Raw genomic sequence first — 27500 nt, 5'->3', positions numbered from 1 at the left:
AGTATATTACAAGGCTCTGGCCACTTTGTCTGGCCAATCTGGCCTTAATCTGGCCTTGATTAACACAGCAATTAGCCATGCCACGAGAAGCATTGTGGTGAGAGCAGGAGAGGCAGGCTGAGAGGGCGGTCTGGGCTTTGATGTCCCTCGGCCTGGGTTATTATCACACAAATCAGCATGTGAGGACAAGGGGACTGTACAGTATATCTATCAGCCTGAGGGGTGAGCAGAACAGGCTCTTATGACCTATTTAAAGCCCATCCATCCAGGGTAGGACAGGCGTGAGATGTCCCTGGATCCATGACCCAGCCAGCCACTGAGAGGTCAGAGAAAGAGGGGAGGAGACGGGGAAGAGGGGGGAGACAGGGAAGAGGGGTGGAGATGGGGGAGACGGGGAAGACGGGGAAGAGGGGAGAGACGGGGAGACGGGGAAGAGGGGAGAGACGGGGAGAGGGGTGGAGACAGGGAAGAGGGGAGAGACAGGGGAGAGGGGGGAGACGGGGAGAGGGGGGAGACGGGGGAGAGGGGGTGGAGATGGGGGAGAGGGGTGGAGACGGGGAAGAGGGGAGAGACAGGGGGAGAGGGGTGGAGACGGGGAAGAGGGGAGAGGCGGGGGAGAGAGGGGAGACGGGGGAGAGGGGAGAGACGGGTTAGAGGGGTGGAGATGGGGGAGAGGGGTGGAGATGGGGGAGAGGGGTGGAGACGGGGAGAGGGAGAGACGGGTTAGAGTGGTGGAGATGGGGAGAGGGGTGGAGACGGGGGAGACGGGGAAGACAGGAGAGACGGGGAAGAGGGGGAGACGGGGAGAGGGGAGAGACGGGGGAGACGGGAAAGAGGGAGAGGATGGGGGAGAGAGGGGAGATGGAAAAGAGGGGGGAGATGGAGTAGAGGGGGGAGAGAGGGGAGATGGAAAAGAGGGGGGAGAGAGGGGAGACGGTGGAAAGGGGGGAGACGGAGGTAGTTAGGATGGGGGTGTATTTCTGTTAAACCATCAAGGGAAATACAGTTTCGCATGATTTCATTATCATTTTAGATCCCTAAGTAGGAATGGTACCAATCAGACTTCAGGTCTTCAGAGGCGGGAGCTGAGCACCACAGGTAGGTTTAATCCACTTCCCCTTCAAGGGAAAATTCCCCATGGGGATAGTACATTATTCCTTGACCATCACCCTATGACCACTGCTGGTGTAATGACAAGCCTTTGGGTTGGATGTGATTGGATATGTTTAGGGTTAGGGGTTGGGGTTGGGGTTGGGGTGGGATTCGAACCAGCGAGTCGACCTTGTGTATGGTCATGGCTAGAAGGGATATGGCTTATGTCAAAGGGATGTCACACTCTCGCTCTGAACTCAGACTTTGAACAAGCCAGCTAGTTATGCTGGCTAGCTTGCAACAACAGCCAGGAGCTAATACAAAATTGTAAAAGAGAGTTATATTTATTTCGAGGGAGAAATAACTTGTAATATTGTTCAACATCTGGATGTCACAGTGACAAACGTTATAGCTAACGTTACTGCCCTCGGGATGCACGACGACAAGCCGGTGTGAATGACCAGTGCACCGGTGTCGTATGGAGGTACTTGCCTACGTGAGATGCTTCCCACTGGGCGGCTGTATCACTATGTCTCCGGCGGTAACTAACATGCTTCCCACTGGGCAGCTGTATCACTATGTCTCCGGCGGTAACTAACATGCTTCCCACTGGGCGGCTGTATCACTATGTCTCCGGCGGTAACTAACATGCTTCCCACTGGGCGGCTGTATCACTATGTCTCCGGCGGTAACTAACATGCTTCCCACTGGGCGGCTGTATCACTATGTCTCCAGCGGTAACTAACATGCTTCCCACTGGGCGGCTGTATCGCTATGTCTCCAGCGGTAACTAACATGCTTCCCACTGGGCGGCTGTATCACTATGTCTCCGGCGGTAGCTAACATGCTTCCCACTGGGCGGCTGTATCACTATGTCTCCGGCGGTAGCTAACATGCTTCCCACTGGGCGGCTGTATCACTATGTCTCCGGCGGTAGCTAACATGCTTCCCACTGGGCGGCTGTATCACTATGTCTCCGGCGGTAGCTAACATGCTTCCCACTGGGCGGCTGTATCACTATGTCTCCGGCGGTAGCTAACATGCTTCCCACTGGGCGGCTGTATCACTATGTCTCCGGCGGTAACTAACATGCTTCCCACTGGGCGGCTGTATCACTATGTCTCCAGCGGTAGCTAACGTGGACAACTGTTTTCCTCCCAGTACTTATTGAATTTGATAGGATAGCAGCAAACACCAGAAATGACTTGGAATATTGGTACCACCATGATAGTCTACTCAATCAATGGGCACAGAAAGCAGGCAGCACAACACCCCGACACAGTGAGCACTGCTGCCCTGCAGAACGGCGAGGGGAGTAGCTAACGTTAGCTAGTGTATTTACATTTACGTCATTTAGCAGACGCTCTTATCCAGAGCGACTTACAAATTGGTGCATTCACCTTATAGCCAGTGGGATAACCACTTTACAATATGTATTATTATTATTTATTTATTTTTTATTTTATATTTTTTGGGGGGGTGGGGTAAGGGGGATTACTTTATCCTATCCCAGGTATTCCTCCGGAAGGTGGTGAGTGACTCCGCTGTCCTGGCGTCAGTACGGCGGCGAGGGAAGTAGCTAACGTTAGCTAGTGTAATATACTATATATATATCCAATATGGGTGACAGCTAAAGCACTGTGAATATAGTGATTTGCACCAAAAATTTACAACTACCCCATTAACGTCTACATTTTTGTGAAAAAAGAAACAAAACAATGACTTTGATCAAAAGAAAACTGAATTGATTCTGAACACTCTCCCAAGTCCCAAATTCGGCAGGCAAGTTTCAAACTCTCGCGGGAGTTTGAATTCACTTTGACATAAGCTGTATCGCTTCTAGCCATGAACCTTGTATATGGCAACCTGCATGAATAACACCATCCGCCAGAAACTGACCTGGCGACCCCTGACCTCTACTCCTGTACCCTTTGACCTACTGACCTGGCGGATGCCCACAGTGTCTAACTGCTGAGGCAGGGAGTGTTTGCGCCCGCCTCGTGTCGGTTTCTCCACCATGTCACTCCCAGCCTCTCCATTCTCCACCATCAGCTCATCGTCCTCTCCCACAGACTCCAGACGACTACCGCCCCCTGAAACACAAACCAGGAAGTCTCACTAGCCAATCATCAGAAGACATGAAGTCTCACGAGCTAATCATCTTCACTGTATTGTAGAGCCTCATGCCCCTATAGTTGTCTAAATGTGACCTCAATTGATGCACCACTTTTCAGGGTGATAAAACAACACGGCATCGCTACCCGCTGGGCACAGACGTCAATTCGACGTCTATTCCATGTCGGTTCAACGTCATTTCATTGAAATGACGTGGAAACAACATGATTCAACCAGTGTGTGCCCAGTGGGTAACTGCTGTCAATGATAGAGGTTAAAACGGTTTGTGTAATCTTTACTTGAGGACAGCCAGTCAAATCAAACATTAGAACTATCCTCACCCTTTAATGAGGAACAATGACATTAGAACTATCCTCACCCTTTAATGAGGAACAATGACATTAGAACTATCCTCACCCTTTAATGAAGAACAATGACATTAGAACTATCCTCACCCTTTAATGAGGAACAATGATATTATAACTATCTCCCCCCTTTATTGAGGAACAATGACATTAGAACTATCCTCCCCCTTTAATCTCTTGCCGCGCCTATCGGTCAGAGGATGTGAGTGGAGTGGAGCTGGAGTGGAGAGAGGAGTGGACAGAGCAGTGGAGCTGGAATGGAGAGAGTAGTGGAGCTGGAATGGAGAGAGGAGTGGAGCTGGAATGGAGAGAGGAGTGGAGCTGGAATAGAGAGAGGAGTGGAGCTGGAATAGAGAGAGGAGTGGAGCTGGAGTGGAGAGAGGAGTGGAGCTGGAATGCAGAGAGGAGTGGAACTGGAATAGAGAGAGGAGTGGAGCTGGAGTGGAGAGAGGAGTGGAGCTGGAGTGGAGAGAGGAGTGGAGCTGGAATAGAGAGAGGAGTGGAGCTGGAGTGGAGAGAGGAGTGGAGCTGGAGTGGAGAGAGGAGTGGAGAGAGGAGTGGAGCTTGAATAGAGAGAGGAGTGGAGCTGGAGTGGAGAGAGGAGTGGAGCTGGAATAGAGAGAGGAGTGGAGCTGGAGTGGAGAGAGGAGTGGAGCTGGAATAGAGAGAGGAGTGGAGCTGGAATAGAGAGAGGAGTGGAGCTGGAGTGGAGAGAGGAGTGGAGCTGGAATAGAGAGAGGAGTGGAGCTGGAGTGGAGAGAGGAGTGGAGCTGGAATAGAGAGAGGAGTGGAGCTGGAGTGGAGAGAGGAGTGGAGCTGGAATAGAGAGAGGAGTGGAGCTGGAGTGGAGAGAGGAGTGGAGCTGGAATAGAGAGAGGAGTGGAGCTGGAATAGAGAGAGGAGTGGAGCTGGAGTGGAGAGAGGAGTGGAGCTGGAATAGAGAGAGGAGTGGAGCTGGAGTGGAGAGAGGAGTGGAGCTGGAGTGGAGAGAGGAGTGGAGCTGGAGTGGAGAGAGGAGTGGAGCTCCTTTTAACTGGAGCAATTAACAGTGTAGCATGACTGACCGCTTCACTCTACGCTTGGACTAATCTCTCCCTCTCCCTCCCCCTGTTTCTCTGTCTTCATCTCTCTCTTGTCCCCCTCTCTCTCTCTCCTGCTCTCTCTCTCTCTCTCTCTTGTCCCCCTCTCTCTCTCTCTCTCTCTCTCTCTCTCTCTCTCTCTCTCTCTCTCTCTCTCTCTCTCTCTCTCTCTCTCTCTCTTCATCTCTCTCTTGTCCCCCTCTCTCTCTCTCCCGCTCTCTCTCTCTCTCTCTCTCTCCCCCCCCTCTCTCTCTCTCTCTCTCTCTCTCTCTCTCTCTCTCTCTCTCTCTCTCTCTCTTCATCTCTCTCTTGTCCCTCTCTCTCTATCTCTCTCTCCCTCTCTCTCTCTATCTCTCTCTCCCTCCCTCTCTCTCCCTACCTCCCTTCCCAGAGCATGGCGTTTGTTCTAACCTTGGGATCTGTTCCTGAACTTCATGGGTGTGGGACTACGGCAGGTTCCTTTAGATCCCTCCACCCGGCTTCGCTCCTCCAGGTTCTCCAGATCAGTCGGCTGTAAGAAGGAAACATCGCGGATTAGTGCTGCATGTCAAGAACATATCTGAGCCCAGTACAGTTCGGTTTGGCACAACAAGGGTATGGTGTGGTCCTCTGTAGCTCAGCTGGTAGAGCACGGCGCTTGCAACGCCAAGGTAGTGGGTTCGATCCCCGGGACCACCCATACACAAAAATGTATGCACGCATGACTGTAAGTCGCTTTGGATAAAAGTGTCTGCTAAATGGCATATTATTATTATTATTACATGGGAATCCATTCATCAATGTCCAGGACAGCAGAGAGAGAAAAATAAGTTTTAGTTATGTGGGAGAGGAAACGAAGGATTGGATTTTGGATGTTAGGTGGGATGGGTACATATTTACAGACCAAATGGCACATGGGTTGATAACAGACAACAGGAATAATGTTTCTCCTAAAGATTTCTAGAGGTTTACTTTCCTCTGACCGGCCAAACACTTGCTGAGAGCCAGAAGATGGTGCTCTCGTCAGTGCCTTGAAAAAGTATTCACACCCCTTGACTTTTTCCACATTTTGTTGTGTCACAGCCTGAATTGAAATTTGATTAAATGTAGATTTTTTTTGTCACTGGCCTACACACAATACCCCATAATGTCAATTTTTACAAATTAATTAAAAATGAAAAGGTGAAATGTCTTGAGTCAATAATTATTCAACCCCTTTGTTATGGCAAGTCTAAATAAGTTCAGGAGTAAAGATTTGCGTGTGCAAATAATAATGTTTAGCACGATCTTTTGAATGACTACCTCATCTCTGTACCCCACACATACAATTATCTGTAAGGTCCCTCAGTCGAGCAGTGAATTTCAAACACAGATTCAACCACAAAGACCAGGGAGGTTTTCCAATGCCTCGTAAAGAAGGGCACCTATTGGTAGATTGGTAAAACATTTTTAAAGCAGACATTGAATATCCCTTTGAGCATGGTGAAGTTATTAATTACACTTTGGATGGTGTATCAATACACCCAGTCACTACAAAGATACAGGCGTACCGGAGAGGAAGGAAACCGCTCAGGGATTTCACCATGAGGCCAATGGTGACTTTAAAACTCTTTAATGGCTGTGATAGTAGAAAACTGAGGATGGATCAACAACACTGTAGTTAATTAACTCAATATTAGGGAGGTGTTCCTAATATTTGGTATACTCAGTGTACGTGATCGTATACAAATGTAAACAAGGTTTGAAATTATTATGTTTTAGTCAAATATTATATCTTTGGGCTTCTTCACAGTCTACAAATGATTTGTAATTATGTTCCGGCCCCCGACCATCCGCTCCAGAAAAATAGACCCGCGACTATATCTAGTTGATGACCCTTGCCATAGATTGTTCTCTCTGCTACCGCACGACAAGCGGTACCAATGCACCAAGCGGTAACAATGCATCAAGCGGTACCAATGCACCAAGCGGTACCAATGCACCAAGTCTGGAACCAGCAGGACCTGCTAAATAGCTAATCAAATGCAACCCAGACTACCTGCATTTACCCTTTATTGAACTAACTCTCCTGCACTGACTCTGCACACACACTGGACTCTACCCACACACTGGACTCTACCCACTCACTGGACTCTACCCTCACACTGGACTCTACCCTCACACTGGACTCTACCCTCACACTGGACTCTACCCTCACACTGGACTCTACCCTCACACTGGACTCTACCCACACACTGGACTCTACCCCCACACTGGACTCTACCCACACACTCACTGGACTCTACCCACACACTGGACTCTACCCCCACACTGGACTCTACCCACACACTCACTGGACTCTACCCACACACTGGACTCTACCCACACACTCACTGGACTCTACCACACACTGGACTCTACCACACACTGGACTCTACCCACACACTGGACTCTACCCACACACTGGACTCTACCACACACTGGACTCTACCCTCACACTGGACTCTACCCACACACTGGACTCTACCCACACACTGGACCCTACCCACACACTGGACTCTACCCCCACACTGGACTCTACCCACACACTGGACTCTACCCACACACTGGACTCTACCCACACACTGGACTCTACCCACACACTGGACTCTACCCCCACACTGGACTCTACCCACACACTGGACTCTACCCACACACTGGACTCTACCCACACACTGGACTCTACCCACACACTGGACTCTACCCCCACACTGGACTCTACCCACACACTCACTGGACTCTACCCACACACTGGACTCTACCCACACACTCACTGGACTCTACCACACACTGGACTCTACCACACACTGGACTCTACCCACACACTGGACTCTACCCACACACTGGACTCTACCACACACTGGACTCTACCCTCACACTGGACTCTACCCACACACTGGACTCTACCCACACACTGGACCCTACCCACACACTGGACTCTACCCCCACACTGGACTCTACCCACACACTGGACTCTACCCACACACTGGACTCTACCCACACACTGGACTCTACCCACACACTGGACTCTACCCACACACTGGACTCTACCCACACACTGGACTCTACCCACACACTGGACTCTACCCACACACTGGACTCTACCCACACACTGGACTCTACCCATACACTGGACTCTACCACACACTGGACTCTACCCACACACTGGACTCCACCCACACACTGGACTCTACCCACACACTGGACTCTACCCACACACTGGACTCTACCCACACACTGGACTCTACCCACACACTGGACTCTACCCACACACTGGACTCTACCACACACTGGACTCTACCCACACACTGGACTCCACCCTCACACTGGACTCTACCCACACACTGGACTCTACCACACACTGGACTCTACCCCACACACTGGACTCTACCCCACACACTGGACTCTACCCACACACTGGACTCTACCCACACACTGGACTCTACCCTCACACTGGACTCTACCCACACACTGGACTCTAACCACACACTGGACTCTACCCCACACACTGGACCCTACCCACACACTGGACTCTACCCACACACTGGACTCTACCCACACACTGGACTCTACCCACACACTGGACTCTACCCACACACTGGACTCTACCCACACACTGGACTCTACCCCACACACTGGCCACTACCCACACACTGGACTCTACCCACACACTGGACTCTACCCACACACTGGACTCTACCCCCACACTGGACTCTACCCACACACTCACTGGACTCTACCCACACACTGGACTCTACCCATACACTGGACTCTACCAACACACTCACTGGACTCTACCACACACTGGACTCTACCCACACACTGGACTCTACCCACACACTGGACTCTACCCACACACTGGACTCTACCCACACACTGGACTCTACCCACACACTGGACTCTACCCACACACTGGACTCTACCCACACACTGGACTCTACCCACACACTGGACTCTACCCACACACTGGACTCTACCCACACACTGGACTCTACCCACACACTGGACTCTACCCACACACTGGACTCTACCCACACACTGGACTCTACCCACACACTGGACTCTACCCACACACTGGACTCTACCCCTCACACTGGACTCTACCCACACACTGGACTCTACCCCCACACTGGACTCTACCCACACACTCACTGGACTCTACCCACACACTGGACTCTACCCATACACTGGACTCTACCCACACACTCACTGGACTCTACCCACACACTGGACTCTACCCACACACTCACTGGACTCTACCCACACACTGGACTCTACCCATACACTGGACTCTACCCACACACTCACTGGACTCTACCCACACACTCACTGGACTCTACCCACACACTGGACTCTACCCCCACACTGGACTCTACCCACACACTCACTGGACTCTACCCACACACTGGACTCTACCCACACACTCACTGGACTCTACCCACACACTCACTGGACTCTACCCACACACTCACTGGACTCTACCCACACACTGGACTCTACCCACACACTGGACTCTACCACACACTGGACTCTACCACACACTGGACTCTACCCACACACTGGACTCTACCCACACATTGGACTCTACCCACACACTGGACTCTACCCACACACTGGACTCTACCCCCACACTGGACTCTACCCACACACTCACTGGACTCTACCCACACACTGGACTCTACCCATACACTGGACTCTACCCACACACTCACTGGACTCTACCACACACTGGACTCTACCACACACTGGACTCTACCCACACACTGGACTCTACCCCCACACTGGACTCTACCCACACACTCACTGGACTCTACCCACACACTGGACTCTACCCACACACTGGACTCTACCCACACACTGGACTCTACCCACACACTGGACTCTACCCACACACTGGACTCTACCCACACACTGGACTCTACCCACACACTGGACTCAACCCTCACACTGGACTCTACCCACACACTGGACTCTACCCACACACTGGACCCTACCCACACACTGGACTCTACCCACACACACACTGGACTCTACCCCCACACTGGACTCTACCCACACACTGGACTCTACCAACACACTGGACTCCACACACTGGACTCTACCCACACACTGGACTCTACCCACACACTCACTGGACTCTACCCACACACTGGACTCTACCCACACACTGGACTCTACCCACACACTCACTGGCCTCTACCCACACACTGGACTCTACCCACACACTGGACTCTACCCACACACTGGACTCTACCCACACACTGGACTCTACCCACACACTGGACTCTACCACATACTGGACTCTACCCACACACTGGACTCTACCCACACACTGGACTCTACCCACACACTGGACTCTAACCACACACTGGACTCTACCCCACACACTGGACCCTACCCACACACTGGACTCTACCCACACACTGGACTCTACACACACACTGGACTCTACCCACACACTGGACTCTACCCACACACTGGACTCTACCCACACACTGGACTCTACCCACACACTCACACATACTTACACTGATGTCCCAACACAGACATACACACAAATGTACTACATTATTATTATTATTATTATTATTATTATTATTATTATTATTATTATTATTAAATGATTCAAATGGCTTCAGAAGACACGAACAAACTGAGTCTAACAGAGGCTAACCTACTGAGGCTAACCTACAGAGGCTAACAGAGGCTAACCTACTGAGGCTAACCTACTGACGCTAACCTACAGAGGCTAAAATACTGAGGCTAACCTACTGAGGCTAACCTACAGAGGGTAACCTACAGAGGCTAAAATACTGAGGTTAACCTACTGAGGCTAACCTACAGAGGCTAACCTACAGACGCTAACCTACAGAGGCTAAAATACTGAGGCTAACCTACTGAGGTTAACCTACTGAGGCTAACCTACAGAGTCATACGTCTCACACCTCTGAAAACCTCCCAATAACAACCACAATTCAGAAGGGAGGGAGGGAGGAAGGGAGGTGAGGGAGGAAGGAAGGGAGGGAGGAAGGGAGGAAGGGAGGAAGGGAGGTGAGGGAGGAAGGAAGGGAGGGAGGAAGGGAGGAAGGGAGGAAGGGAGGAAGGGAGGAAGGGAGGTGAGGGAGGAAGGAAGGGAGGGAGGAAGGGAGGTGAGGGAGGAAGGGAGGAAGGGAGGAAGGGAGGAAGGGAGGAAGGGAGGAAGGGAGGTGAGGGAGGAAGGAAGGGAGGGAGGAAGGGAGGAAGGGAGGTGAGGGAGGAAGGAAGGGAGGGAGGAAGGGAGGTGAGGGAGGAAGGGAGGTGAGGGAGGAAGGGAGGGAATAATAAAACAGAAATACCTTATTTACATAAGTATTCTGACCCTTTGCCATGAGATTCTGTTTCCATTGATCTTCCTTGAAATGTTTCTACAACTTGATTGGAGTCCACCTGTGGTAAATTTAATTGATTGGACATGATTTGGAAAGGCACACACCTGTCTATATACGGTCCCACAGTTGACAGTGCATGTCAGAGCAAAAACCAAGCCATGAGGTCAAAGGAATTGTCCGTAGAGCTCAGAGACAGGATTGTGTTGAGGGACAGATCTGGTGAAAGGTACCAAAACATTTCTGCAGCATTGAAGGTCCCCAAGAACATAGTGGACTCGATCATTCTTAAATGGAAGAAGTTTGGAACCACCAAGACTCTTCCTAGAGCTGGCCGCCCGGCCAAACTGAGCAATCGAGGGAGGTGACCAAGAACCCGATGGTCACTCTGACAGAGCTACAGAATTCCTCTGTGATGATGGGAGAACCTTCCAGAAGGACAACCATCTCTGCAGCACTCCACCAATCAGGCCTTTATGATAGAGTTGCCAGACAGACTCCACTCCTCCGCTTGGAGTTTGCCAAAAGGCACCTAAAGGACTCTCACACCATGTAGTCCCCTGTAGCTCAGTTGGTAGAGCATGGCGCTTGCAACGCCAGGGTTGTGGGTTCATTTCCCACGGGGGGCCAGTATGAAAAATGTATGCACTCACTAACTGTAAGTCGCTCTAGATAAGAGCATCTGCTAAATGACTAAAATGTAAATGTGAAACAAGATTCCCTGTTCTGATGAAACCAAGATTTAACTCTTTGGCCGGAATGCCAAGCGTCACGTCTGGAGGAAACCTGGCACCATCCCTACGGTGAAGCATGGTGGTGGCAGCATCATGCTGTGGGGATGTTTTTCAGCGGCAGGGACTGGGAGACTAGTCAGGATCGAGGGAAAAATGAAAGAGCAAAGTACAGAGAGATCCTTGATGAAAACCTGCTCCAGAGCGCTCAGGACCTCAGACTGGGGCGAAGGTTCACCTTCCAACAGGACAACGACCCTAAGCACACTGCCAAGACAACGCAGGAGTGGCTTCGGGACAAGTCTCTGAATGTCCTTGAGTGGCCCAGCCAGAGCCCGGACTTGAACCTGATCAAACATCTCTGGAGAGACCTGAAAATAGCTGTCCAGCGATGCTCCACATCCAACCTGACAGAGCTTGAGAGGATCTGCAGAGAAGAATGGGAGAAACTCCCCAAATACAGGTGTGCCAAGCTTGTAGCACCATACCCAAGAAGACTCGAGGCTGTAATCGCTGTCAAAGATGCTTCAACAAAGTACTGAGTAAAGGGTCTGAATACTTATGTAAATGTAACATTTCAGTTTTTATTTTGTAATACATTTGCAGAAATGTCTAAAAACCTGTTTTCGCTTTGTCATTTTGATGAGGGGAAAAAAACTATTTAATCCATTTTAGAATAAGGCTGTAACGTAACAAAATGTGGAAAAAGTCAAGGAGTCTGAATACTTTCCGAAGGCGCTGTATTTCTGAGGAATCTCAGGTGTCTCTTATTTTCCCTTCAGTTCTGGTGAGGATCCTTCAGTTCTGGTGAGGATCGTTCAGTTCCGGTGAGGATCGTTCAGTTCCCTCACTGTACCCTGTTACAGACTTGACTAGCGTGGGTTATTTAAAGCTGCTTTTAATTGATTTGCCTGTCAGTTGCTAGCTGTACCATGTGTTAGTTAGTTCCCTGTGAAAAACGAGTGTAGCATAGTGAAGCAGGAGTGGTAGGACAGGAAGTGAGAGCCAGAGTGAGACGTGTAGAAGTCTGGGACAGTCATGGTGGAGGGCATCCTCCTTGTACTAGATCAAAGGAAAAGCTCTCTCTCTGTGACGACTCCCCCATCCTTAGTGAGTCTGATCACACCTCTTCAAACTGTCGTGCAGACTGTCCTGCAGCTGTCCTGACAACCCCCACACATCCACTGAGGACACACAAAAGCAAGAAATGGTGCTCCTCATTGACTCAAATGGAAATACATTCAAGAGAATAAACTTTTTCCCAAACACAAAGTGGCTAAACTCTGGTTCCCAAACACTAGGAGCTGTTGTCAGAGGAGACTAAGGTCCCCCAGCCACATCATAATTCACACAGGCACAAACGACCTGAGAGCCCGGCAGGAAAGGGTGGCCACAGCACTCAAGGGAGTGATTGAAAAAGCTTCTTCTACTTTCCCCAACGCACAAGTGGTTATCTCCACCCTGCTACCACGAAAAGACATTCACCTTGCCACGATACAGTGGGTGAATGCAAGCATTTCCCAGGACTGTGCCTCAAAACCTAATGTCTACCTGGCCCACCACTCCACCCTGGACTGGAACAGCTTTTACGACCAGGTCCATCTCTACAAGGCAGCAATCCCAACTTTTGCCAGGACCCTGAAGGACGTCACCCTCAACCGCAGCCTCAGCACCTGACACAGGAGCAACAGAGCAACGGACTCCTGTACCTGTACCGAGAGAACCCACGCCAAGAGGACCTACACCCAGACCACAGCTTCACCATCCACACCACAACCAGCTGAGACCACCCCAAACAAAGCCACACCCTATATAGGCCCCCCCATATCAGACCTATGCCCCTTCTGCCCCCAAAAATACACTACGGAAAAAGAAGGAACAGCACGTCAGAAATCAGCTCAATGTAATCCATAGACTCTAACCACTTCAGGGAAAATTGGAAAACACTAAACAAACAACAACGCGAATAGTTATCTATCCAAAACGGAGATGTATGGATAAACCACTTCTCCAATCTTTTTGGCCCTATAACAAAGAACAAACAGCAAAAACATATACATGATCAATTACAAATAGAATTAGAATCAGCTATTAAAGCCTACCAGAACCCACTGGATTCTCCAATTACATTAAATGAACTACAGGACAAAATACAAATCCTCCAACACAAAAAGGCATGTGAAATGATAAAATAATATATATATATATATATATATATATATATATATATATATTACAATTGGCTTTACTTAAACTCTTTAACATCACCCTTAGCTCTGGCATCTTCCCCAATATTTGGAACCAAGGACTGATAACCTAAATCCACAAAAGTGGAGACAAATTTGACCCTAATAACAACCGTGTGATATGCATCAACAGCAACCTTGGGAAAATCCTCTGCATTATCATTAACAGCAGACTTGTTTATTTCCTCAGTGAAAACAATTTACTGAGCAAATGTCAAATTGGCTTTTTACCAAATTACCGTACGACAGACCACGTATTCACCCTGCACACCCTAATTGACAAATAAACAAAACGAAACAAAGGCAAAGTCTTCTCATGCTTTGTTGACTTCAAAAAAAGCTTTTGACTCAAATTGGTATGAGGGTCTGCTATTCAAACTGATGGAAAGTGGGGTTGGGGGGAAACATAAGAGATTATAAGCCCCACCCTCTTCAACATATATATCAACCAATTGGCGAAGGCACTAGAACAGTCTGCAGCACCCGGCCTCACCCTACTAGAATCTGAAGTCAAATGTCTACTGTTTGCTGATGATCTGGTGCTTCTGTCACCAACCAAGGAGGGCCTACAGCAGCACCTAGATCTTCTGCACAGTTTGTCAGACCTGGGCCCTGACAGTAAATCTCAGTAAGACAAAAATAATGGTGTTCCAAAAAAGGTCCAGTTGCCAGGACCACAAATACAAATTCCATCTAGACACCGTTGCCCTAGAGCACACAAAAAACTATACATACCTCGGCCTAAACATCAGCGCCACAGGTAACTTCCACAAGTTGATAGGATATCCAAGATGGCGTAGCAGTACGGTCGCTTTTATTTTTCGTCCTGTGTAAATATCCCGTTTCTTGTTTTTTTTGTCTATATTTCTAATTTTTTTACTTCACTCTTTAACTAAATATACTCTCCTGCAACCCGCCTCACCCAACGTGGAAAGGATTCTATTATTTCTTTATAACTTTCATCAAGAACCGTAAGCTGAAACGTGTGTAGCCGCAATCTGAATTGGCTACCTGCTATTAGTTACCGTTAGCGTCTCCACCACTGTCCGTGGCCTACACTATCCACCAGCCAGCTCTAGCTAGCCTGGACAATTAGTCGGCCAGTCTGCACGCGTGCTATCGACCCAGCGTGCTATCGACCCATAGCTTATTGGACTTTCTGCCGGAATCACTGGACCCTAGCGCCGGATCATCACAACCAGCTAGCTAGCTGCAACTAAATGGCTACGTGTTATTAGTCACTGTTAGCGTCTTCATCTTTGTCCGTGGCCTACACTATCCACCAGCCAGCTCTAGCTAGCCTGGACAATTCGTCGGCCAGTCTGCACAGCGTGCTACTCGACCCACTGCTATCGACCCATAGCTTATTGGACTTTCTGCCGGAATCACTGGACCCTAGCGCCGGATCATCACAACCAGCTAGCTAGCTGCAACCTGTTGCTGGCTGATACCATTGCCATATAGCAAGCACCAGTTAGCCTTGAGCTAGCCTGCTAGCTCCCTGCTAGCTGTGCTGAAGCACCAATTTGAACTGCTCTCGGACTCACATATTGCTGTTCACTGGACCTTATGATCACTCAGCTGCACAGCTGATGCCTGCCTGGACTGTTCCTTTACACGGTACTCTGTCCTGTTTTTTCTGTTTAGTCTTAGCCCAAACGTTATCGCTATTTCCAGTTGTGTCTTAGCTCTCTCTAATAACACGTGACTGCTTTATGCCTCTCTCCTATGTCAATTATGCCTTGCCTATTGCTGTTTGGGTTAGTTCTTATTATACAATTTCAATGTAGAACCCCTAGTCCCTCTCAAACTGTCTCATATAGTTCCTTTGTTCCCCCCATACACGCCGAGACCGGCTCAATCGATGCCTCCAATGATGCTATCTCTTTCATTGTTACCCAACACTTAGGATTACCTGAACTGTACTCATATCCTTCCATATCCTTTTCTGTACATAATGCCCTGAATCTTTTCTACAACGCCCGGAGAACTGCCCCCTTTATTCTATGTACCCAACGCACTAGAAGACCAGTTCTTAAAGCCTTTAGTCGTATCCTTATTCTACTCCTCCTCTGTTCCTCTGGTGATGTAGAGGCTAACCCAGGCCCTGCAGCCCCCAGTATCACTCCTACTCCCCAGGAGCTATCATTTATTGACTTCTGTAACCGTAAAAGTCTTGGTTTCTGCACATAAATATCAGAAGCCTCCTTCCTAAGTTTGAGTTATTCACTGCGTTAGCACACTCCGCCAACCCTGATGTTCTAGCAGTGTCTGAATCCTGGCTTAGGAAGGCCACCAAAAATTCTGAAATTTCCATCCCCAACTATAACATTTTCCGTCTAGATAGAACTGCCAAAGGGGGTGGAGTTGCAATCTACTGTAGAGATAGCCTGCAGAGCTCTATCATACTATCCAGGTCTGTGCCCAAACAGTTTGAGCTTTTAGTTCTAAAAATCCACCTTTCCAGAAATAAATCTCTCACTGTTGCCGCTTGCTACAGACCCCCTCAGCCCCCAGCTGTGCCCTGGACACCATATGTGAACTGATTGCCCCCCATCTATCCTCAGAGTTCGTACTGCTTGGTGACCTAAATTGGGATATGCTTAATACCCCAGCCATCCCTCTACAATCCAAGCTAGATGCCCTCAACCTCACGCAAATTATCAACGAACCTACCAGGTACAACCCTAAATCCGTAAACATGGGTACCCTCATAGATATCATCCTGACTAACTTACCCTCTAAATACACCTCCGCTGTCTTCAACCAGGATCTCAGCGATCACTGCCTTATTGCCTGCGTCCGTAACGGGTCCGCGGTCAAACGACCACCCCTCATCACTGTCAAACGCTCCCAAAAACACTTCAGCGAGCAGGCCTTCCTAATTGACCTGGCCCAGGTATCCTGGATGGATATAGATCTCATTCCGTCAGTAGAGGATGCCTGGTTGTTCTTTAAAAGTAATTTCCTCTCAATCTTAAATAGACATGCCCCATTCAAAAATACAGAACTAAGAACAGATACAGCCCCTGGTTCTCCTCAGACTTGACTGCCCTTGACCAGCACAAAAAACATCCTGTGGCGTACTGCATTAGCATCAAATAGCCCCCGTGATATGCAACTTTTCAGGGAAGTTAGGAACCAATATACACAAGCAGTTAGGAAAGCAAAGGCTAACTTTTTCAAACAGAAATTTGCATCCTGTAGCACTAACTCCAAAAAAGTTTTGGGACACTGTAAAGTCCATGGAAAATAAGAGCACTTCCTCCCAGCTGCCCACTGCACTGAGGCTAGAAACACTATCACCACCGATAAATCTACAATAATCGAGAATTTCAACAAGCATTTTGCTACGGCTGGCCATGCTTTCCACCTGGCTACCACTACCCCGGCCACCAGCTCTGCACCCTCCGCTGCAACTTGCCCATGCCCCCCCGCTTCTCCTTCACACAAATCCAGACAGCTGATGTTCTAAAAGAGCTGCAAAATCTGGACCCCCTACAAATCATCTGGACTAGACAATCTGGACCCTTTCTTTCTAAAACTAGCCACGGAAATTGTCGCAACCCCTTTACTAGCCTGTTCAACCTCTCTTTCGTAACGTCTGAGATCCCCAGAGATTGGAAAGCTGCCGCGGTCATCCCCCCTCTTCAAAGGGGGTGACACTCTAGATCCAAACTGTTACAGACCCATATCCATCCTGCCCTGCCTTTCAAAAGTTTTGAAAGCCAAGTCAACAAACAGATCACCAACCATTTCGAATCCCACCGTACCTTCTCTGCTATGCAATCCGGTTTCGAGCTGGTCATGGGTGCACTTCAAGCCACGCTCAAGGTCCTAAAATGATATTATAACCGCGATCGATAATAGACAGTACTGTGCAGCCGTTTTCATTGACCTGGCCAAGGCTTTCGACTCTGTCAACCACCGCATTCTTATTGGCAGACTAAATAGCCTTGGTTTCTCTAATGACTGCCTCGCCTGGTTCACCAACTACTTCTCAGATAGAGTTCAATGTGTCAAATCGGAGGGCCTGTTGTCTGGACCTATGGCAGTCTCTATGGGGGTGCCACAGGGTTCAATTCTTGGGCCAACTCTTTTCTCTGTGTATATCAATGACGTCGCTCTTGCTGCTGGTGACTCTCAGATCCACCTCTCGCAGAGACGACACCATTTTGTATACATCTGGCCCTTCATTGGACACTGTGTTAACAAACCTCCAAACGAGCTTCAATTCCATACAACACTCCTTCAGTAGCCTCCAACTGCTCTTAAACACTAGTAAAACAAAATGCATGCTCTTCAACCGAACGCTGCTTGCACCCGCCCACCCGACTAGAATCACTACTCTAGACGGGTCTGACCTAGAGTACGTGGACAACTACAAATATCTAGGTGTCTGGTTAGACTGTAAACTCTCCTTCCAGACTCACATTAAGAATCTCCAATCCAAAGTTAAATCTAGAATCGGTTTCCTATTTCGCAACAAAGCCTCCTTCACTCATGCTGCCAAACATGCCCTTGTAAAACTGACTATCCTACCGATCCTTGACTTCGGCGATGTCATTTACAAAATAGCCTCCAACACTCTACTCAGCAAATTGGATGTTGTCTATCACAGTGCCATCCGTTTTGTCTCCAAAGCCCCATATAATACCCACCACTGTGACCTGTACGCTCTTGTTGGCTGGTCCTCACTACATATTCGTCGCCAAACCCACTGGCTCCAGGCCATCTATAAATCACTGCTAGGCAAATCCCGCCTTATCTTAGCTCATTGGTCACCATAGCAACACCCACCCGTAGTCTGCGCTCCAGCGGGTATATCTCACTGGTCATCCCCAAAGCCAACACCTCCTTTGGCCGCAATTCCTTCCAGTTCTCTGCTGCCAATGACTGGAACAAACTGCAAAAATCTCTGAAGCTGGAGACGCTTATCTCCCTCACTAACTTTAGGCATCAGTTGTCAGAGCACCTTACCGATCACTGCACCTGTACACAGCCCATCTGAAATTAGCCCGCCCAACTACCTCATCCCTATATTGTTATTTATTTTGCTCATCTGTACCCCAGTATCTCTATTTGCACATCATCTCTTGCACATCATTCCAGTGTTAATACTAAATTGTAATTATTTTGCACTATAGCCTATTTTATTGCCTTACCTCCATAACTTGCTAAATTTGCACACTGTATATTAATTGTATTTCTGTTGTATTTTTTTGATTTTTGTTTTGTTTTACCCCATATGTAACTCTGTGTTGTTGTTTTTATCGCACTGCTATGCTTTATCTTGGCCAGGTCGCAGTTGTAAATGAGAACTTGTTCTCAACTGGTTTACCTGGTTAAATAAAGGTGAAATAAAAAAATAAAATAAAAATAAAAAAGCTGTGAACGATCTGAGAGACAAGGCAAGAAGGGCCTTCTATGCCATCAAAAGGAACATAAAAATGGACATACCAATTAGGATCTGGCTAAAAATACTTGAATCAGTTATAGAACCCATTGCCCTTTATGGTTGTGAGGTCTGGGGTCCGCTCACCAACCAAGAATTCACAAAATGGGACATACACCAAATTGAGACTCTGCATGCAGAATTCTGCAAAAATATCCTCAGTGTACAACATAAAACACCAAATAATGCATGCAGAGCAGAATTAGGCCAATAACCGCTAATTATCAAAATCCAGAAAAGAGCCGTTAAATTTTACAACCACCTAAAAGGAAGCGATTCCCAAACCTCCATAACACAGCCATCACCTACAGAGAGATGAACCTGGAGAAGAGTCCCCTAAGCAAGCTGGTCCTGGGGGTCTGTTCACAAACACAAACAGACCCCACAGAGCCCCAGGACAGCAACACAATTAGACCCAACCAAATCATGAGAAAACAAAAAGATAATTACTTGACACATTGGAAAGAATTAACAAAAAAACAGAGCAAACTAGAATGCTTTTTGGCATCTAAACAGAGTGTACACAGTGGCAGAATACCTGACCAATGTGACTGACCCAAAATTAAGGAAAGCTTTGACTATGTACAGACTCAGTGAGCATAGCCTTGCTATTGAGAAAGGCAGCCGTAGGCAGACCTGGCTCTCAAGAGAAGACAGGCTACACTGCCCACAAAATGTGGTGGAAACTGAGATGCACTTCCTAACCTCCTGCCAAATGTGTGACCATATTAGAGACACATATTTCCCTCAGATTACACAGACCCACAAAGAATTCGAAAATAAATTAAATTTTGATAAACTTCCTTATCTACTGGGTGAATAACCACAGTGTGCCATCACAGCAGCAGGATTTGTGACCTGTTGCCACAAGAAAAGGGCAACCAGTGAAGAACAAACATCATTGTAAATACAACCCATGTTTATGTTCATTTATTTTCCCATTTGTACTTTAACTATTTGCACATTGTTACAACACTGTATATATACATAATATGACATTTGAAATGTCTTTATTCTTTTGGAACTTCTGAGTGTAATGTTTACTGTTAATATTTATTGTTTATTTCACTTTTGTTTACTATCTACTTCACTTGTTAACATATGTTTCCCATGCTAATAAAGCCCTTAAATTGAATTGAATTGAGAGAGAGAGAGAGAGAGAGAGAGAGAGGGAGAGAGAGAGAGAGAGAGGCGAGAGAGATCCTAAGGGGATAGGACGTGACATAATACAGGCTAGGAGGTTAACCAGAAGTCAAATATGTGTGTGTGTGTGTGTGTGTGTGTGTGTGTGTGTGTGTGTGTGTGTGTGAAGCGTGCAGGGAGAGAAAAGCCTGCAAGCCTCCTGGAAGCCACACGACATCTAGGCAAATAAGATACGACCATGCAGCCAGCCTACAGCATTTATGGACTGAATGAACTGGATAACTCTCTCTCTGGTCCTTCTCTCTCTCTCACCCTCTCTGGCCCTACCCTCTTCACCTTCCTCTCTCTCACCCTCTCTGGCCCTACCCTCTCACCTTCCTCTCTCTCACCCTCTCTGGCCCTACCCTCTCACCTTCCTCTCTCTCACCCTCTCTGGCCCTACCCTCTCACCTTTCTCTCTCTCACCCTCTCTGGCCCTACCCTCTCACCTTCCTCTCTCTCACCCTCTCTGGCCCTACCCTCTTCACCTTCCTCTCTCTCACCCTCTCTGGCCCTACCCTCTCACCTTCCTCTCTCTCACCCTCTCTGGCCCTACCCTCTCACCTTTCTCTCTCTCACCCTCTCTGGCCCTACCCTCTCACCTTCCTCTCTCTCACCCTCTCTGGCCCTACCCTCTCTCCTTCCTCTCTCTCACCCTCTCTGGCCCTACCCTCTCTCCTTCCTCTCTCTCACCCTCTCTTTCGCTCTCTCTCTCATCCTTTCTCTCTCTCTCTCTTTCCCTCCATACTTGTCTCTCTGTCATGATGAAACACTTATGTGACTGTCATGGTAGACAATTACGATTCCCTCCACTGGTGACTCTTGTCCTCCTCCTCCTCCTCCTCTCTTCTCCTCCTCTCTTCTCCTCCTCCCCTCCTCCTCCTCCTCCTCCTCTTTCTCCTCCTCCTCTTCCTTCTCCTCCTCCTCCTCCTCCTCCTCCTCCTCCTCCTCCTCCTCCTCCTCCTCCTCCTCCTCCATTGGAAACAGTCCCAGCGTCAAACTCACTTTATCTCCTCCTCCATCTCAACTGTGATTCAGAGTGCCACTAAGATACTTACTAACCAGGTCAAGGTAGCTCTATTCTCACCATCTGACTGTCAACATGATGCTGATAGAATTAGCTATGATTCAGGCTAAGGTTGTTCTAGCATAACCTCTAGATATTTTAAGACACTTCCTTGAAAGACTAGTTGGTAATATCCCAGTGGAGAGATCCAAATTCACACTTCAAACCAAACTGTACAATTCCTCATCACCGTAACCTTCAAAATAAAAATAAATCCAATCTTGCACTGAAAGCCTAGATCATATTTGTGTATTACATTATCATGGCCTAGTGGCAGCATGTTCACGGAGAACAGTAAAGGCTACATTATCATGGCCTAGTGGCAGCATGTTCACGGAGAACAGTAAAGGCTACATTATCATGGCCTAGTGCCAGCATGTTCACGGAGAACAGTAAAGGCTACATTATCATGGCCTAGTGGCAGCATGTTCACGGAGAACAGTAAAGGCTACATTATCATGGCCTAGTGCCAGCATGTTCACGGAGAACAGTAAAGGCTACATTATCATGGCCTAGTGGCAGCATGTTCACGGAGAACAGTAAAGGCTACATTATCATGGCCATAGTGGCAGCATGTTCACGGAGAACAGTAAAGGCTACATTATCATGGCCTAGTGGCAGCATGTTCACGGAGAACAGTAAAGGCTACATTATCATGGCCTAGTGGCAGCATGTTCATGGAGAACAGTAAAGGACTACATTATCATGGCCTAGTGCCAGCATGTTCACGGGAGAACAGTAAAGGCTACATTATCATGGCCTAGTGGCAGCATGTTCACGGAGAACAGTAAAGGCTACATTATCATGGCCTAGTGGCAGCATGTTCACGGAGAACAGTAAAGGCTACATTATCATGGCCTAGTGGCAGCATGTTCACTGGAGAACAGTAAAGGCTACATTATCATGGCCTAGTGGCAGCATGTTCACGGAGAACAGTAAAGGCTACATTATCATGGCCTAGTGGCAGCATGTTCACGGAGAACAGTAAAGGCTACATTATCATGGCCTAGTGGCAGCATGTTCACGGAGAACAGTAAAGGCTACATTATCATGGCCTAGTGGCAGCATGTTCACGGAGAACAGTAAAGGCTACATTATCATGGCCTAGTGGCAGCATGTTCACGGAGAACAGTAAAGGCTACATTATCATGGCCTAGTGGCAGCATGTTCACGGAGAACAGTAAAGGCTACATTATCATGGCCTAGTGGCAGCATGTTCACGGAGAACAGTAAAGGCCCAGAACAGCTCTGTATGTACCCTTCAAATTGTGTTCAGAAAATTATTCAACACAGTTTTAATTTCAGCTCCTCCCGACTGATAATGTGTCTGTCTGTCTGTCTGTCTGCCTGTCTGCCTGCCTGCCTGTCTGCCTCTCTGTCTGTCTGTCTGTCTGCCTGCCTGCCTGCCTGCCTGTCTGTCTGCCTGCCTGCCTGCCTGCCTGCCTGTCTGTCTGTCGACAGATAATGTGTCTGTCTTTCTGTTGAAGGAGTTGACAGAGTTCCGTGTGGAGTATCTCGGCTCTGGTACTGATGTGATTAAAGGAGGAAGGAGGTGCAGGAGACAATGTGATGTGATTAAGTGTTGATCAGGGAGTTGTTGCTGTCACACATTGTCTCCTGCTTGACTTGTTTTTCATAATGACGACTGCTAAGGGTTTTGACAAACCCCTCAACACCTCCTTCCTTCTTTTCCGCTCTCTTAAGAGGCGCCGGCGTGACAGTCACAGATGTGCAGTGTTTGTGTGTCTGTGTGTGTCTGTGTGTGTCAAATCAAATCAAATGTTATTTGTCACATGCGCCGAATACAACAGGTGTAGACCTTACAGTGAAATGCTTACTTACAAGCCCTTAACCAACAACGCAGTTTTAAGAAAAATAAGTGTTAAGTAAGAAATAGATTAGTAAAAAATACAAAAATAAAATTATTAAATAACAGCAGTAAAATAAAATAACAGTAGAGAGGCTATATACAGGGGGTACCGGTGCAGAGTCAATGTGTAATAACAGTAGGAGCCTATATACAGGGGGTACCGGTGCAGAGTCAATGTGTAATAACAGTAGGGAGCCTATATACAGGGGGTACCGGTGCAGAGTCAATGTGTAATAACAGTAGGGAGCCTATATACAGGGGGTACCGGTGCAGAGTCAATGTGTAATAACAGTAGGGAGCCTATATACAGGGGGTACCGGTGCAGAGTCAATGTGTAATAACAGTAGGGAGCCTATATACAGGGGGTACCGGTGCAGAGTCAATGTGCGGGGGCACCGGTAAGTCGAGGTAATTGAGGTAATATGTACATGTAGGTAGAGTTAAAGTGACTATGCATAGATAATAAAACAGAGAGTAGCAGCAGCATAAAAGAGGGGGTCCGGGTAGCCATTTGATTAGCTGTTCAGGAGTCTTATGGCTTGGGGGTAGAAGCTTTTAAGAAGCCTTTTGGACCTAGACTTGGTGCTCCGGTACCGCTTGCCGTGCGGTAGCAGAGAGAACAGTCTATGATTTTTAGGGCCTTCCTCTGACACCGCCTGGTATAGAGGTCCTGGATGGCAGGAAGCTCGGCCCCGGTGCAGTTGCCATACCAAGCGGTGATGCAGCCAGTCAAGGTGCTCTCGATGGTGCAGCTGATAACTCCCTATAGACTGTCTTATCGTCGTCGGTGATCAGTCATACCAACGTCGTGTCGTCGGCAAACTTAATGATGGTGTTGGAGTTGTGCGTGGCCACGCAGTCGTGGGTAAACAGGGAAATCCACTTCAATCAGTACACAAAAAAAAATATGTATGCACGCATGTATCAAGAATGGTCCATCACCCAAAAGGACATCCAGCCAACTTGACACAACTGTGGGAAGCATTAGAGTCAACATGGGCCAGCATCCCTGTGGAACACTTGACACCTTGTAGAGTCCATGCCCCGACGAATTGAGACTGTTCTGAGAGAAGGTGTTCCTAATGTTTGGTATACTCAGTGTAGATTGTATTTTCAACCAGCAACAATCAGGAAATCACACGGATCAAATTTTGTCACACATTTACAGTGTTAATTTCATCAGCTGTTGTACAATATGATATAAAACACAGGAAAAACAGAATTTTGACAGCACTGGGCCTTTAACCTTTCATCTAAAAGGATCTGACAGTCATTTCATAATTTCTACTCTAGAGAGAGAGCGAGCGAGAGAGAGTACACCCAGTCCTTGAGAGCTACCCATATAATTTCCAAACACACCAAACACACACTCCTCGCAGCGAACCACTCACGTGGGGGTTTGTAAACATTTAAACTCCTGAGCCCAGGTACACCCCCATAATTTTAAGCCCTTCACAACCCCACTGCAAACCCCCTGGAAGCAGAGGGGGGGGAGCCCTATCCCTCCACATAACAGAGCTTTGCTCTTGCCCCAGTTCACCTTAGCTGACGAAGCTCCCTCGTACACCTTCAGACTAGTCTCTAGTGCCTGCATATCCTGCCCATCACAGAAACGTAATCTGCATACGCTGACACTGCTATGCCTGTCAACACACCCATGCCTGTCCAGCAGACTCCCTGAAGTCTCCTGCGTAGCAGGCCCAGAAAAGGCTCAATGGCTAGTGTATATAACTGCCCTGATAGAGGGCATCCTTGTCTAATGCCCCGCCTCCCCCAGACTGGCCTACTGAGCCCACCACCCACCTTGACCATACATGATGTCCCAGCATACAACATCTTCACATAGGCCAAAAAATCTTTCCCCAAACCCAAACATCACATTAAACAGATACTCATGGTCCACTCTATCAAAAGCTTTCTCTTGATCTAAAGAGACCAGTCCAAAGTTCACATTAGAACCTCTCGACAAGTCCAACATGTCCCTGATTAAGAACAAGTTGTCCGTGATTGAGCGTCCTGGTACACAATATGTCTGGTCCTTGTGTACTATAGAATCCAGACGGGACTTCAGTCTGTTAGCAAGGACTTCCAAGTCCCCTTTTTTGGGCAGGAGAGTCAGAGCCACTCGACGGCAGCTCATCGGCAACTCTCCTACCCCGATGCACTCACGCAACACGCAAAAGAAGTCCAGTCCAATTATTCCCCAGAATATTTTATAAAACTCCACTGGGAGTCCATCGACCCCCGGTGCACGGCCGGGGGACATCTTGGTTACGGCCTCTGCCAGTTCATGGCACAACAGGGGAATATCCATTTCATCCCTCTGTGCCAGAGAGAGCTTAGGGAGTTCTGCAAACAAAACCTGAGCACACGTAGGATCACACAGTTCTGCCCTATACAACTCAGTATAAAACTCCACAGTCCGCTCTCCCATCTCCCCCACCACAGAGGTCACCTGCCCATACCGACAGCCGTAGACAATGCATACCCTTGGCTTCACCGCTCTGTCTTTCCAAACCAGGGAAGGAGGAGCTGGGAGCATCCATCTCCTTGAGCATGGAGAACCTAGCTCTTACAAGTGCTCCCTTTGCTTTAACCTGGAAAAAACTGCCCTGGTCCCTACGTAGTTCAGCTAAATTAGCCTGGAGGCCTACATTGCCTTGCCCCAACAGCTCTACCTCCACCTCACTGATACTACGCTCGAGTTCCCCCCAATACTCTCCTAGCCTCTGAGGATGAGCAAGCTGTATACTGTTGACACATCCCACTAATCTAAACAGCATCTGAAGGTAGACCCTTACGCATGGTTGTGACCCACTTCCTCAACCTAAAATGTTTCCTGGGTGAGAGGACACCATGCCCCTAATTTTCCATAGCATGTTGTACTGATCTTACAAACTTCCCTGGATCGCAAAAAAAGCTTCAAGATTAACAATTTTCCCTTTAGTCTCATTCAGGAACCTTGACAGTTCCCTCACCGTGTACTTTGACCCCTCTGCCTGACTGGCTGTCAGCTCTGGACCCATTGCGGAGGAGTCTGAAAAGAAAGCCTCCTCATCGTCCTCTTCCTCAGACTCACCTTCCTCCTCCTCATCTCCATCTCCCATAGTGACCACCTGCCCTTCCTCTCTAGTCGGGACCTCCTCCCCCGAACCAGGCAAAGGTTCCTTGGTGCCTTTCACCACACCAGCCTCTCAACTCCCACCTCCTTTCTTCTCCCCCTTTTTCCTCTTCCGCATGACACCCTCCTCCACCCCCCCCAGTCGCTTACCCTTCCCCACTATACTCTCCTCATCTACTAGCATAACCTGACTAGGCCCAGCCTCATCTACACCACCATCTATAGCATGACTAGGCCCAGCCTCATCTACACCACCATCTATAGCATGACTAGACCCAGCCTCATCTACACCACCATCTATAGCATGAATAGACCCAGCCTCATCTACACCACCATCTATAGCATGACTAGACCCAGCCTCATCTACACCACCATCTATAGCATGAATAGACCCAGCCTCATCTACACCACCATCTATAGCATGACTAGACCCAGCCTCATCTACACCACCATCTATAGCATGACTAGACCCAGCCTCATCTACACCACCATCTATAGCATGACTAGGCCCAGCCTCATCTACACCACCATCTATAGCATGACTAGACCCAGCCTCACCTACACCACCATCTATAGCATGACTAGACCCAGCCTCATCTACACCACCATCTATAGCATGACTAGACCCAGCCTCATCTACACCACCATCTATAGCATGACTAGACCCAGCCTCATCTACACCACCATCTATAGCATGACTAGACCCAGCCTCATCTACACCACCATCTATAGCATGACTAGACCCAGCCTCATCTACACCACCATCTATAGCATGACTAGGCCCAGCCTCATCTACACCACCATCTATAGCATGAC

The 27500-nt window shown here is 48.3% G+C and overlaps 1 protein-coding gene across 1 annotated transcript in view; it reads right to left on the bottom strand.

Moving 5' to 3' along the window:
* Window positions 1–26109, bottom strand: part of LOC121584478 (PDZ domain-containing protein 2) — an 82125-nt gene extending 56016 nt beyond the window's left edge. Inside the window, 3 exon segments of the mRNA XM_045225960.1 lie at window positions 3037–3185; window positions 5063–5162; window positions 26029–26109. Of these exon segments, the coding sequence (XP_045081895.1) occupies window positions 3037–3185; window positions 5063–5162; window positions 26029–26109 (330 nt within the window).
* Between the last annotated feature and the right edge of the window lie 1391 nt (window positions 26110–27500).

The sequence above is a fragment of the Coregonus clupeaformis genome, chromosome 16 (genome assembly GCF_020615455.1).
Source record: "Coregonus clupeaformis isolate EN_2021a chromosome 16, ASM2061545v1, whole genome shotgun sequence".
NCBI lineage: Eukaryota > Metazoa > Chordata > Actinopteri > Salmoniformes > Salmonidae > Coregonus > Coregonus clupeaformis.
The sequence above is the reverse complement of the archived record's forward strand: the minus strand, read 5'-3'. Positions and strand labels throughout refer to the sequence as shown.